This window comes from Balearica regulorum, chromosome 1 (genome assembly GCF_011004875.1).
Source record: "Balearica regulorum gibbericeps isolate bBalReg1 chromosome 1, bBalReg1.pri, whole genome shotgun sequence".
Taxonomy (NCBI): domain Eukaryota; kingdom Metazoa; phylum Chordata; class Aves; order Gruiformes; family Gruidae; genus Balearica; species Balearica regulorum.
This window is the reverse complement of record NC_046184.1, coordinates 218,811,152-218,825,239: the sequence shown is the minus strand read 5'-3', so window position 1 is coordinate 218,825,239 and position 14,088 is coordinate 218,811,152. Positions and strand designations below refer to the sequence as shown.

At 55.0% G+C, this 14,088-nt stretch overlaps 3 protein-coding genes across 3 annotated transcripts; all 3 read left to right on the top strand.

Annotated features, from left to right (window-relative positions):
• Positions 1–263: 263 nt before the first annotated feature.
• LOC104640000 (hemoglobin subunit rho) lies at positions 264–1,959 on the top strand. The gene is made up of 3 exons (XM_010308227.2): positions 264–464; positions 575–797; positions 1,808–1,959. Exons 1-3 carry the CDS (start codon positions 373–375, stop codon positions 1,934–1,936), a joined length of 444 nt encoding a protein of 147 aa, XP_010306529.1. The 5' UTR covers positions 264–372; the 3' UTR covers positions 1,937–1,959.
• A 5,840-nt stretch (positions 1,960–7,799) lies between these two features.
• On the top strand, positions 7,800–9,295 carry LOC104639176 (hemoglobin subunit beta). The gene is made up of 3 exons (XM_075742785.1): positions 7,800–7,958; positions 8,071–8,293; positions 9,058–9,295. Exons 1-3 carry the CDS (start codon positions 7,867–7,869, stop codon positions 9,184–9,186), a joined length of 444 nt encoding a protein of 147 aa, XP_075598900.1. The 5' UTR covers positions 7,800–7,866; the 3' UTR covers positions 9,187–9,295.
• Positions 9,296–10,918: 1,623 nt separating this feature from the next.
• LOC104639174 (hemoglobin subunit beta) lies at positions 10,919–12,792 on the top strand. Its single transcript, XM_010307198.2, has 3 exons — positions 10,919–11,292; positions 11,399–11,621; positions 12,547–12,792. The coding sequence occupies exons 1-3, from the start codon at positions 11,201–11,203 to the stop codon at positions 12,673–12,675; spliced, it is 444 nt and encodes a 147-aa protein (XP_010305500.2). The 5' UTR covers positions 10,919–11,200; the 3' UTR covers positions 12,676–12,792.
• The last annotated feature ends 1,296 nt before the right edge of the window (positions 12,793–14,088 follow it).

Below are 14,088 nucleotides of genomic sequence, written 5' to 3'. Positions count from 1 at the left end.
GGTGCTGCTGGCATGAGGCCGTTGCAAAGCACCTTGCACACGGGTGAGTGCCTGCTGCAGGCTGCAGGGCATGGGGCAGTGTGTGCACGCAGTCATGGGGGGGAAGGAGAGGGAGATAAGAAGGTATTGTGTCCTGAGCCCGCCTGTTAAGCAAGGGCTTTTTCCTTGAAGACCACACCTCAGTGCAGACTGACCACTCCACAGACAGACCAACCCACTGCTGGTGCGGACCCCCACCCCGTCCGCAGCCAATGACCCCGCAGCGCAGGACGGGGAGGAGCTGCCGGCAGTGGATAAAAGCCTCCGTGGGGTCTGCAGCTCAGCTACGGGGTCTGTGTCCTCCTGCAGCTCTGAGCAAAGCCGCCTGCCACCATGGTGCACTGGTCAGCCGAAGAGAAGCAGCTCATCACCAGCCTCTGGGGCAAGGTCAACGTGGAGGAATGCGGCGCTGAGGCCCTGGCCAGGTAGGTCCAGCTCCCGGGCATCTGCTCAGCTGCACCCTGCATGGAGAAACTGTGGCATTTGCATTTGGGAGCACTAACGTGTCTGCTTGTGTCCCTCCATCTCTCCCCAGGCTGCTGATCGTCTACCCCTGGACCCAGAGGTTCTTTGATAACTTTGGGAACCTCTCCAGCCCCACTGCCATCATCGGCAACCCCAAGGTCCGCGCCCATGGCAAGAAAGTGCTCACCTCCTTCGGGGAAGCCGTCAAGAACCTGGACAACCTCAAGGCGACCTACTCCAAGCTGTCCGAGCTGCACTGCGAGAAGCTGCACGTGGACCCCGAGAACTTCAGGGTGAGCAGCTGTGCTTGGGGCTTGACCCTCTGTCCCTCCATCCTGCAGAATAGCTCAGTGCCTGGAGGGTATCAAACAAGTGTAAACAGCACAGAAAGGGGCTGGCTTGGATGGAAACTGGGGGAGAGGAGAAGGCTGGGCATTTGATAATGCCAGGGAAATGCCAGGCTCCAGGCTGTGAGTGGTCTGGGGACAAATATAGGGAGATGCTTTGGAAGCCTGGAGGCTCGTGCAGGCATGGCTTGAGAAAAGCAGGAGATGGATGTAGGGATGCCAAGTGGGACTGAGGGTGGAGAGCATGGGGGGGAAGCACCCGAAGGGTGCTGCTGCTGTGTCAGTGCCATGTGCAGCCTCTCCCTGCACCTCCTGGCCCCCAGGATGGGGACCACTTTGTCTCCCCTTTTCCCAAGACTGGCAGACGTGGGAGGAGAGGAAAAGCAAATGTGGGATGTTCAGGGACTGGACACTGATGGGAAGAGATGAGATTTGGACAGGTCTGAGCATGGAGACAAGGTCAGTAGATGAGGAAGAGGAGCAGGAGGTGAAGGAAGCAAAAGACATCAGGGTGCAGGGGGGTGACAGATGGAGCAGTTCAGGCTGGAAGGGACTGGCAGGGCTGGATGTGGCTGATGGCCTCTGTTTCAGCCTTTCTTTAAGCCTGACTTTGGGGATGTAGCAGGTAGACCTCACACTGACCACAACCCTCTGCTCAAGTAGGCATGGGGTTTCACAGCAGGAAAAAAAAAAAAAAAGACAGAAAATGTCTGTAAATAAAGTCTAGAGGCTGGAAAAAGCAGGTGTGAGACAGAGCAGGTGGATGCTGGTGCATGTGGTCAGCACAGGAGTGTTTTCCTGCACAGAGAATTCAGCTAGAAGAGCTTCCCTGGGGCGCAGCCTCCACGACCCACCAGAGCAGCTGGGTTCCCCCCAGCCCATGGTCCCTGGGTCCTGCATGGGGCAAAGGGGTGCTCAACTCCTGGCGACCTGATTTCCTTCCTTCTCCTCTCCAGCTCCTGGGAGACATCCTCATCATTGTGCTGGCCGCACACTTCGCCAAGGACTTCACTCCTGCCTGCCAGGCCACTTGGCAGAAGCTGGTCGGCGTGGTGGCCCATGCTCTGGCCTACAAGTACCATTAAACCCTCCCGGAGGAAGATGTGTCTGTAACAGTCAATAAAAAAAATCCACGTTTTCTGAACTTCTTAGCGTGCTGCTGTGTCTCTGCGGCTGCCTGTGGGCTGGGAGAGAGGGAGCAGGGGGCAGGAAAGGGGGGGAGATGGCAGCATCACGCTGCAGAGAGGCACCCAGGCTGGCCAAAGGGCCAAAGCCAGTCCTCCTGGCTATTTGGGCTCTCTCCGAAAAGCATCAGCCTGCTCGCTGCCGCCCTTTCCTGCCCGCCTGGCGGGGTTGGTCCTGGACCTCCACATACAAAGTGATTTTGGGATGCCCCGTGCACATGGAGCTCCAGTGGGACATGTGGGGACGTTGGTGTCTAAACCAGTGATGGGCACGTCCCAGCCCACCTGGTACCCCTGAGCTTGCCAAAATCACCAGGGACCGGGGGGATTTCTGACCTATCCTGCGCAGAAGGACGAGCTGCAGGGCAAGCCGGGGCCCCTCTGGCCCTAAACCTCTCAACTTGTGATGCGTACACGGATATAAATTTTCAGAGACTCACTGAAGCCAGCTTAGATTAGGCAGAAATTTGGTCCTTTATATTTCGGTACTGATGTATTTTTAAGCAGTTGATCAAAAGCATTTTCTGAATCAATGAAAATGCTCTTACCATTGCTCTCGTGCATTTTGATCAGAATACGATTATCTAAAAGAAAATGGGTATGATCCCAAGAGGAGGGGATGAGGGCAGCTTTTAAACAGGACTGATCAGAGCTTTTTTTACTCAGATTGGCTTAATGGAAGAATGTTTTTTCACTAGAATGGAAGGATTCTGCGTAAGCACATCAGTTTCAGCAATGCTTTTCCAGGAATAACTTAAAAAGCAACAGGGACAGACCTGTCAGTGTTTCAGAATGACGAAATTCTTGTTTTATATGATCTAGGAGTAAATTTTCTGCCTTTCTCCTGATAAAGCAGGGATTTGCAGTTATGACCCCTCCATCCTACTCAGACAGCCCATCTGACAGGCAAAGGATCCAGCCCCGCCGGCAGTGCCGAGAACCTCCTGGGCTGGGGGAAAAGTAAAAGAAACAAACCCCAGAAACCAGTCCAGCTTTCCTGCAGCACGTCACTCCCCTTTCAGCCAGCCGTCGGGCATTTCAGCGTGATTTCAGGAGGTAACACCGTTCTCAATGTCTTGTTCCAGCTAGCACAGAAGTGTAATTCAAAAGCTTGGAAGTTGCCACCAAACAGAAAAGGTCTCCTGCGCTTGAGGCACGGACGGACACAATTAACGAAATGACCGTGTGTGCACCCAGCTGGGTGCAAGCCAGCAGCACACTCTGTTCGTGCGTCTATACCTCGGGGTCCCAGACCAGCAAGCGCTCGCACAGTGGCTGTGGACCTCAGCAGTGTGTTTCCAGCCCACATTAACGCAGTGAATGTGTACATCGTTCTGCTCCTCCTCTCCTGCCCTGTGCCATGTGGGGATGTGGAACGTGTCCTGCTCCCTGACCGTGTGTTACAGCCAGCACCTGGATGGTTCTGTCGGCCTCAATCTGCAGATAGAGGTACAGGCACGGGGCAGGATGCGGTGCTGGTGTTGCAGAGCCAGGGTGCCAGGCTTTCCAAGCAAGAGTTGCCCCTCTCTTGTGTGAAGCAAGAGCAACTTTTTGACCACCAACAGCCCTTCGGACCCCAAAGCAGGGCTACCGGTGGGCCCTGGATGGCAGGCTAGATGAACACCACGGCAAGCCTGGTGTTGAAATGACACTGCTGCCTAGTCCTAGCAGTGTTGCATCGGTAGCTCCAACAGCTCTTCAGAGAGGAAACGGTGTCAGCAGTACCTCCTTCCTTTGCAGCCGGGGAATGGAGCAGCACAGGGGAAGGGGCTCCACCAAAGCCTCTCCAGCAGCTGCTGGGAAAACAGGAACCAAATGTGCATTTCCAGACCATCAGGCTGTGCAGACCATACCCCTTGGGGAGGAGAGCCCAGCCTCACCAGCACAGCGACAGGGTGAAAAAGCAGTGCTGGTGTTTCTCTGCAAGATAAAACGTCCATTGTAGCATTTCTGCGGTGGCGGTGCAGAGTGATGCTGGGATGCTCAGGCAGGGCTGGGAGCCACGAAGTGCCCAGGGGACGGTGAACCCTCAGCTTGGTCCTTAGCAGCTGGCTAACAGCAGCTGGCTCGTGCTCAGGACCTGACCTCTGCTATCTCAGTGAGCCCTGGGTGCTCACTGTGAGCCCCAGGATCTCTGCGTGGTGCAAACGGCCTTTTGGAGCCCAGAGTTCCAGCCCTCCATGGCCTGACCAAGGCAGGGCTGGCTGATGCACATTCCCATTTTGCTGTCTGCTGCTTCCATGCCAGGGAGAAGGAGCAAGCTCCTGCCCTCAGCTAGGAGACCACGAGAGGCTGGCACGGAGTGGGATGAGGCCCAACAGGGATGTTCAGCTGGTGAAAGAAGATCACAGCAAATAAAGTGGGAACAAAGACACCTTTAAGACCTACTGGCTTAAGACAAAATAAACTTGTGTTTTGGAGGAGAGAGAACAGGCTGGCCTGGATCCAGAGCGGCAGAGGCTGGTACAGCTGCCACCCCTGCTGATAAGGGTGCTGGTAAAGCTTGGCGCGGGACACTGCCTGCTGCAATCAGAGTGACCAATAAATTCTGCTTGTTTCATAAATGCTGTCACTGTAGCTGCTTTTTGCCACCATTGGGACAGTTTATCTATAAAAAGGGAAGGATCTCACCCATGGAAGTGTGCATGGCCCAGTGTGGGGCCACGAGATGAAGAAGGACTGTAGGGACTCTTCCACCCACATGAAAGGAAACAGCCAGCTGGAAGGATGCTCGAGGGAAGAGTCCTGAGCACAGTGAAATCTATCCCAGGCAGAGAGCAGAAATGCCCCTAGTTTTCCTTCTGGGGATGAGCATGCTGCAGGGTATCGCTGTGGGTGCACTAGGGGAAAGGAGATGTCCAAGTGGACACCAGTGACAAGTGGCGTTCCTCAGGGGTCGGTACTGGGACTGGCAGTGTTTAACATCTTTGTTGGTGACATGGGCAGTGGGATCGAATGCACCCTCAGCAAGTTTGCCAACGACACCCAGCTGTGTGGTGTGGTCGACATGCTGGAGGGAAGGGATGCCATTCAGAGGGACCTTGACAGGCTGGAGAGGTGGGCCCGTGTGAAGGTCAACAAGGCCAAGGTCAAGGTCCTGCACGTGGGTCGGGGCAATCCCAAGCACAGCTACAGGTTGGGCGGGCAATGGATGGAGAGCAGCCCTGAGGAGAAGGACTTGGGGGTGTTGGGGGACGAGAAGCTCCACATGACCCAGCAATGTGCGCTGGCAGCCCAGAAAGCCAACCGTGTCCTGGGCTGCGTGTCCAGCAGCGTGAGCAGCAGGTCAAGGGAGGGGATTCTGCCCCTCTGCTCCGCTCTGTGAGACCCCCCTGCAGTGCTGCGTCCAGCTCTGGGGTCCCCAGCACAAGAAGGACATGGAGCTGTTGGAGCGAGTCCAGAGGAGGCCACGGAGATGATGGGAGGGCTGGAGCACCTCTGCTCTGGAGACAGGCTGAGAGAGTTGGGCTGGTTCAGCCTGGAGAAGAGAAGGCTGCGGGGAGACCTTAGAGCCCCTTCCAGTCCCTGCAGGGGCTCCAGGAAAGCTGGAGAGGGGCTGGTGCCAAGGGCAGGGAGTGACAGGCCAAGGGGAATGGCCTGAAGCTGCAGGAGGGGAGATGGAGATGGGATGGGAGGCAGAACTCCTTCCCTGTGAGGGTGCTGAGGCCCTGGCACAGGGTGCCCCGAGAAGCTGTGGCTGCCCCTGGCTCCCTGGCAGTGGTCAAGGCCAGGTTGGATGGGGCTTTGGGCAACCTGGGCTAATTGGTGGGTGGAGGGTGTCCCTGCCCATGGCAGGGGTGGCACTGGGTGGGCTGGGAGGTCCCTGCCCACCCAAACCACTCTGGGGTTCTGGGATTCAGTGGAATCTCCCTTTGACTCTGTGAACTGGAAAAAAGCTACAGAAATTGCCTCCACTTGGCATGTTGTGATGAAGTCTTCCCCTCGCACCCTGTGCCGCTAAACAGTCCCCTCAACAGAGGACCCCTGTACTGGGAGCCCTGAGCATCCAAAAATTGCCAGCCAGACCTCTACTCCCAAGCCATAAAGGATGTGATTTTAAATTGTACTTAAAACACCTTCGATCGAGATGCCCTGTCAAGTAGGAGGGTGGAAAAAAGCCACAACTTCCAAAAATATAGTAACTGAAGGGAGTAATGGTATGGACCAGAGGTAAGGCTGGAAGAACTTATTGACAGTTTTATTTGAGCAGGCAGATAAGAGACAAGATAGTGCTCTTCAGATTTGTAAAGACGGCCGCCAAGTGGGAGACAAGAGGGCAGACTTCATCCTGCATGTAGTCAGAGACAATCCCTGCAAGGCTGTTTCTTAGGGCTGAATTATTTTATGTGAACAGGCAATCTGATCAAGACAGCTCTACTGATAGTTGGAACGCTGCTTTGCCAGGATGGCTTATTTTCAGGCAGGTATGAGGTATGCTATATATTAAAAGAATTCCTTTTTCTGCTATAAGCAGTGTCTGCACTCATGAGTTTGTCAGTGCTAGTGCCTGATATAGCAAAACCATCAAACTTTTGCCATGTAAACAAGGTTTTGTTGCATATTTCTGCTAGCAGTGTGAAAAAATAAGCATGGTTCCCTGTTTGGTTCTGCTTTTTATTTGGTGTAAAGCCCATTTCTGATTCGGGCAGGCTCAGAACTGTGCCCCAAAGCCAGCCAATTATTAGACTAAGGGACAGTCATCAGCCACATACATTAACGAGGCATTCAGACATCTAAAATAAGATGAATGCTGTGTTGTCCTCTTCCTGGAGGGCCAGCAGATAAAATTAACATCAAACTGGTTTTGCACAGTACAGCCTGGTCCTAGACTGCCGTTGGCACCAGGTGGGACTGACTGTCCACATGGGTGACATGTCTGGATTGTTCTCCTCACAGGACTAAGGCTAGGGGTTACACCATGCTCTTGAGACTCGTAACTCAGGGTTGTGCCTTCGAGATGGACCCACGTTCTCTGATGACAGGGAATTGCACTAGGGATGGGCAATAGGAGAGCTTAGAACAGCATGGACAACAATGATGGAGAACAACAACGGACAACAACTCTGAAGGACAGACAAGAAAGGAGGCTCTTGCATTTAAAGTATGGGGTCTGGATTTGGGAGTGATCATTCAGTCCTTGGTTCCAACAAACTCTGATCCTTTAAGGCTGGGCTGGATGATGCCTAGAGTTGTTCAGGATGAATCATCATAGAATCATCATCACCATCAAAGGGTTTGGGTTGGAAGGGACCTCAAAGCCCATCTAGTTCCAACCCCCTGCCATGGGCAGGGACACCCTCCACTAGCCCAGGTTGCCCAAAGCCCCATCCAACCTGGCCTTGACCACTGCCAGGGAGCCAGGGGCAGCCACAGCTCCTCTGAGTCCCAGTAGTGCAGGGCAGCAAGACACCGTTATGACTCTGAAAAGATGGTCAAGGCGAAGATTGCAAACTCTTTGAATGTCAACGCCTGTCATCTTGGGTCTGCACAGCGTGTTCAGCCTCCAGCTGCCTCTGCCGTACTGGAAACCCACAGCTGTGCAGGCAGCTCCACCTGCGCTCGGAGCTGCGAATACAAGTGCATGGATGCGAGATGATGCTTGTCCACTCAAAGGCTGAGGGGGGAAAGGGCCCCTTTTCCCCTTGGACAGCATCCAAAATTGCTATCTTTCCTTGTGCAGCCCAGCTCCCTCCCCAGCCCCAACCAATAGCTACGTGAACTGAGATTAGGACAAGCCGTTACTAGTGTATAAAAAATCCCTGGGGCAGACTTCAGCTCCACTTCCTCGTCATTGTTCAGGGAAGCCCCAGGCAAACCCTCCACCCGCCACCATGGTGCACTGGTCAGCCGAAGAGAAGCAGCTCATCACCGGCCTCTGGAGCAAGGTCAACGTGGCCGATTGCGGTGCTGAGGCCCTGGCCAGGTAGGTCCAGCTCCCGGGCATCTGCTCAGCTGCACCTTGGACAAAGAAACCACTCCGATCATGGGAGCACTAACGCGTCTGTGTCTGCTTGTGTCCCTCCATCTCTCCCCAGGCTGCTGATCGTCTACCCCTGGACCCAGAGGTTCTTCGCTTCCTTCGGGAACCTCTCCAGCCCCACCGCCATCCTCGGCAACCCCATGGTCCGTGCTCATGGCAAGAAAGTGCTCACCTCCTTCGGGGAAGCCGTCAAGAACCTGGACAACATCAAGAAATGTTTTGCGCAGCTGAGCAAACTCCACTGCGACAAGCTGCACGTGGACCCCGAGAACTTCAGGGTGAGCTGTGCTGGGGCTCCAGGCTCAGCTGGGCAGAGGTTTCTGTTCCCTGGAGAGGGCTCTGGGGGGTCTCTGAGGTGTCTGACAGTCAGCGAGAGCCGGGAGAGAAACCCTGAGGCTGCCCAAGCCTGGGAGTCTGCTGAGGGCAGGGGCAGAGGGGGGGAAGGGGGTGTGAATAGGCATATTTGGGGAGAAGAGGCAGGAGGTATGGGGCTGGGATCAGTGAGAGGAGGGACACGGGCAGGCTAGGTGGGTGAGGATGAAACACGGAGTTGAATATGTGCCGGTAGGAAGTGAAGTCGGGTTGGAACTGGCAGCAACGAGAAGGGAAGAAACTGAGACATGGTTTGGAGGGAAGAGCTGAGCTTGGCTACGATGGGGTGGTTCAACCAGGAGAGAAAATAAATACAGCCACTTCGGCAGAAGGAGGGGATCTGAGCCAAGGGAAAGCAGGGTGGGCAGGGAAGTGAAGGGAAAGGATAAACCCAGTAGAAGCAGAGGGAGGATGCTGGCACGGCAGGCAAAGGAAGGTGTTTGGGAAGGAGGATCCAGCACATCCAGGCGTCCTGGCAAGTGCGAGAAATTTGCATCTTGCTGTGCAAGGAGCCTGCTGCTCCACATGGGGCTGTGATAAAGCCGTTCCTTGCTTTGCGATGAATTCCCCAATAACCGGCATCCACACACGAACACCTGGGTGGTGCGATGGTGGGGAAGGAGGTGGGGGGCAGCGCCGGGCTGACAGCTTCTCCTCTCTCCATCTTCAGCTTCTGGGTGACATCCTCATCATCGTCCTGGCTGCCCACTTTGCCAAGGACTTCACCCCTGCCTGCCAGTCCGCCTGGCAGAAGATGGTCCGTGTGGTGGCCCACGCGCTGGCCCACGAGTACCACTGAGCCTCCCGCAAGCATTTGTGCCCTGAGATGCTCCCGGCTCCCCGGGAAACATCCTCTGGTTCTGCTGGTCTCTAATTGCCAAATAAACACCAACTGCTTCAGCCACGAAGGGATGTCTGCCTCTCTGTGGGAATGGGGTGGGGGACCACCCCGGGGGGGCTGGGGAACGGGAACAAGGTGCTCACACACACAGGCTAACAAGAGCCACGGTCTTGTCCATGAATTCATGTAAGTGAGACTCGTCTAAGCTGGAGAATCCAGGGGAACATTGAAGACAAAAACAAATAACAGACTACAAAATACAAACAGAAATACTCTGGAGCTTTTTTGAGACATCAGGTAACATCATTAGGTTTAATGTTTATGTGTTTGACAGACTAGGTGGAACAAATCTTTGTACAAAAATGTATAGTGGGAGAAGTGGCAGTGAGATCAGGTCCATCGTTTGCAATTTCCTTCATGGAAGGAAAAATACTTTTTTTGTTGTTTTTTGTCTAAATCATTATGGTTCTCAAATTGTTAAAGGCAGAATGTAATAGTCACAGCTATCTATTATGGCAGAATTATGCCAAGAATGGTGATGTCATGTGCAGGAAGGACAGAGTACCCGGTTTCGCTGGCCCCTACGCCTAACTTTCCACAAGCAAAACGAAATTCCCTGAAGAGTCTCCATGCCACGCAGAGGACCTCGGCCCTCAGCAGCCTCCTGTCCTCCTTCCAGACTCACAGCATCCCCACAGCACCCAGAGCAGCCCAGGGACGTGTCTGGGGTTTCTGGGCGGTGAATTCCTCCCAGCCCCTTATCAGGGAGAAGGCAGAGTGAATGGCTCTGGAGCAGGATGCAATAAACGCTGCACTGCCCAGCGAGGGGGGCTGGGGAACCGCCTCACCTGCCCAGGACTGCACCCAGGGTCCTTTGCCCAGGCCCCCTCCTGAAGTGAGCAGCAGAGGAGACCTGGTGCAACCATCAGGACCGGTGGCAGCCCATGGCCAAGGCAAACACAGTGCTCCGTGGTCGCCCAGACCCTGCTGGACCAGTTGCCGTTCCTGTGTGCTGCCTGGTACGGTCCCACAAGCTCCATCCCTGGCCCCAGCTCCTGCATCCCACCTCACCACCTCCAGCCTGCTCTGCTGGGTGCCCGAGCAGACGTGCAGCCTCAGGAGACCTGGCTGCCTCTCCCACCGCTCAGGAGGACCACTGCCTCTCCGGTTGCCGAATCGCTAGGGCAGGCACTATCTCCTGCTGCGCATCTGCACATACCCAGTGTACCCAGTCTCCCCACCTCTCCCGGGGCGCCTGTGAGCTAACACCCTACGTGTTGTAACGTTTCCCCTCAGCCTTGCTTGACCTTTGCTAACGGGCTCTTTGAGACAGGAGCTCTCTCTGACTTCGAGCCACTGTCTGTGGTTCTCTTAGTGTTACCCTCAAGTTAGCAAACTTAAATAGCTGATAGGAAAGGACAAGGACAACCCAAAGCCTGACAGGTCCTGCAAGAAGGGGACAAAGAGAAACTTCCTGCACACTGCTGGTGCATTCAGAAGGAGGACCCAACAGCCCCAATTCTGAGTCTTCTGCCTCGCAGCCGTGCAAGCCCGCAGTAGTTTGCACCATCCGAGGGGCACCAAGCCTTGCACGCACCTTCCTCCAAGGGCTTACGTGGGACTCGTGCGGTGCCACGCTCCGATGGTGCGTGGAGATAAATGCCACCCTTTGGGAGCGAGCTGCAGAAATCAAAGACCGGGGGAGGGCGGCCCGCCAGCGCGTCCCAGCCGTGGATCTGGGCATCTTGCCCCGGGGCCCCACCCTGACATCGCGTCCCCTCCCTTGGGGTGCCAGGGCTGCGGGGCCCCCCCGGGGGCCCAGCCAATGGAGGGGTGCACAGGGGAGAGGAGGGGCCCAGGGTAGCGCATAAAAGTGGGGACGGGGAGAGCTGCTCAGCAGCGTGCGATCCCCTCGGGAGCAAGAGCCAAGACTTCCTCCGTACCAGCCACACGCTACCCTCCACCCACCACCATGGTGCACTGGTCAGCCGAAGAGAAGCAGCTCATCACCGGCCTCTGGGGCAAGGTCAATGTGGCCGATTGCGGTGCCGAGGCCCTGGCCAGGTAGGTCCAGCTCCCGGGCATCTGCTCAGCTGCACCTTGGACAAAGAAACCACTCCGATCATGGGAGCACTAACGCGTCTGCTTGTGTCCCTCCATCTCTCCCCAGGCTGCTGATCGTCTACCCCTGGACCCAGAGGTTCTTCGCTTCCTTCGGGAACCTCTCCAGCCCCACCGCCATCCTCGGCAACCCCATGGTCCGTGCTCATGGCAAGAAAGTGCTCACCTCCTTCGGGGAAGCCGTCAAGAACCTGGACAACATCAAGAACACCTTCGCCCAGCTGTCCGAGCTGCACTGCGACAAGCTGCACGTGGACCCCGAGAACTTCAGGGTGAGCCACGCTCCCGACCAGGGGACCCGTCCTCCCCGCTGTGTCTCTATGGGCAGTTTCTGCCCTTACCCCGAGCCCCCCCATGTGAGGGATTTGCCCTAGACATGCCGGTGCAGGAGGAAGAGGGGCTGGTGGTGGTTGGGGCGAGGGGGAGATGCAGGAGAAGGATGGAGAGTAAAGGGAGCAACTTGCAGCTTGGTGAGCGGTGATGGTTATGGAGGGGCTGTCTGGAGGGTGCAAACGAGGATGCACAGGAATGGGAATGCGGCGAGGAGGTGGTTTCAATGCAGAAAGGGAGGGGGAGAGTAAAGCGAAAGCAGTTGTTGAGCAGGAAGAGGTTTGAGCCAAGGGGAAAGCGAAGGAGCATGAGTGAAGCCTGGCACGGAGTAGAGAGATGAGTGAGGAGCAAGAGACAGCGGCTAGATGCCAAAAGCAGAAGAGGAATGGGACCTTGAGGGAGAGAAAACTGTAGCTCCCACATCTCTGCAGCTGAGAGTTTCCTAGTGGGGAAGTAACCCCGACATTTGTCACCGGGAATGGCAGAAATCCCCCCGTGTCAGCACAGCTCGCTGCTCATGCCAGGGCGCTTTGCAGCGCTGCGTGCCAGCTCCCTGCCGCGCGGCAGATGCTCAGCTGTATCTTCTGCTCGGGAGAAACTCCCAAATGAAGCCAGAAGGGAGAAAGAAAAATTTAATCAACAACATTTCTGGAGAATTTTTGGTTAGTCTTCCCACAGCAGTAGCAGAACCTGAATCTTTAGAGTAAGAGCAGAGAACAAGCTTAAGGTACATCTTAAAAAGGACCCTAGGGACATTTTTAAGCCTACAAAATGCCCGGAGGTTTCCCTGGGTCTTATGCGAGTGCTGATGTGAGGACCTGCTAGTTCCTGGGCATTGCTAACTCAAGGATGCTCTTTTCCCCCCAGCTCCTGGGTGACATCCTGATCATCGTCCTGGCTGCCCACTTCGCCAAGGATTTCACTCCCGACTGCCAGGCTGCCTGGCAAAAGCTGGTCCGCGTGGTCGCTCACGCTCTGGCCCGCAAGTACCACTAAAGCGTCAGCAGGAAAGCCCCGGCAGCATCCTCCAACTGCATGTCGTGCACCGTCTGACATGCTGCTCTGGAGCTGACAGCTTCTAACAGTCAAATAAAGCTCACCCTGTGAAGTCTCCACTGAGTCCGTGTGTCCCTGAGGGGCTGGGGGTGGTCGGGGGGACGGGGGCTTGGGGCAGCCGCGGGCAGACTGGGGGTGTAAGCTGGAGCAGGGCGGGCGTTTTGCTTGCAGAAAATACCACCTCCCTTTTTTTTCTGCATGTTTTTGAGGGGGTCGTGTGGGATTTGCCTCTGGAAATCATACTTACGGAGTGTCAGGTAGATGCAGCCCCGCTGCTGGTCATGCACTGGGACGTTTGCCTTGAGGAACTAGGCTGTATTTTACTGTGAAACCTGCGTGTTTTCTTGCAGGCATGGGGAACTTGGAGGATTCATATTTTTTAGGAAGGATAAACAAAGTGGAGACTTTAATCCACCCTGGCTCATTCCTGGCATAAAGCCTGCCAGAAATTAGCTGACTCATACTGGCCAAGCAGCCAGCTGGGTGGGGGTAGGTTTTAGATAAACATTTTGCTATCAAGACCTGTCCAGACTTTGTTTATGTGCTTCTTTTTCACCCTACGCCGCCCATTCTGCAATTTTTTCTTTTTTTTTTTTTTTGGGGGGGGGCAATTCTGCTAATAGTGGTGACTATTAATAATTTCCTGGATGTATCGATCGATGCTCTGTGCATGCAGAGTATTTTGGGTGTTTGTCTGCAGAGTGGGACTCTCTCGGGTAGAGTTTGTTCTTGGCACGGGAAGCACCGTCTGCCACGTCTGATCTGAGCATGACGCAGTAAAAGCAATGGTTAGCTGCAAGGACATGCTTACTTTTTAAAAGGGAAAAAAAGAGGGCATAGTTGTACATCCCAGTGTCTCTGACACCCTGTCTGCACCGTGTCCTACCCCTGCTTCACCCACATTCACGGGCATCCCACTCTCCTGCCCCGGAGCCCCTGGGGGGTATTAAAAGCCCTCTGTGACCCGTAAATCCCCCTTCTCACACACGTTTCTAGGAGACATTTTGTTTCTGGTGTCAGTGCAGACACTGAGAAGGAGAGAAGGTGATTCCTAGGAACTACAAAGAACTTTTTTCCCTGCAGGGAGCCTGGGCAGGTACAGAGTGCAGTGTGCTGGGCAGGTGTCCAGGGTCACAAAAAAACCTGATTCTTAGATGATTTTTCTTAGGTTTCATGATACATACTTGTGGACTTTTGTACGAGCAGGATTCTTCATAGACTTCAGAGAGAAATGCCTGAATTTGAACAAGTAGGTCTCCTCCTGCAAGCAAGGTGTCTGGGGGTAGAAACGAGCCGAGCAGACCTCTGAGGTTAGACCCCACATCAGGGGTGTGCTGGGCTCTTCCTGCTGTT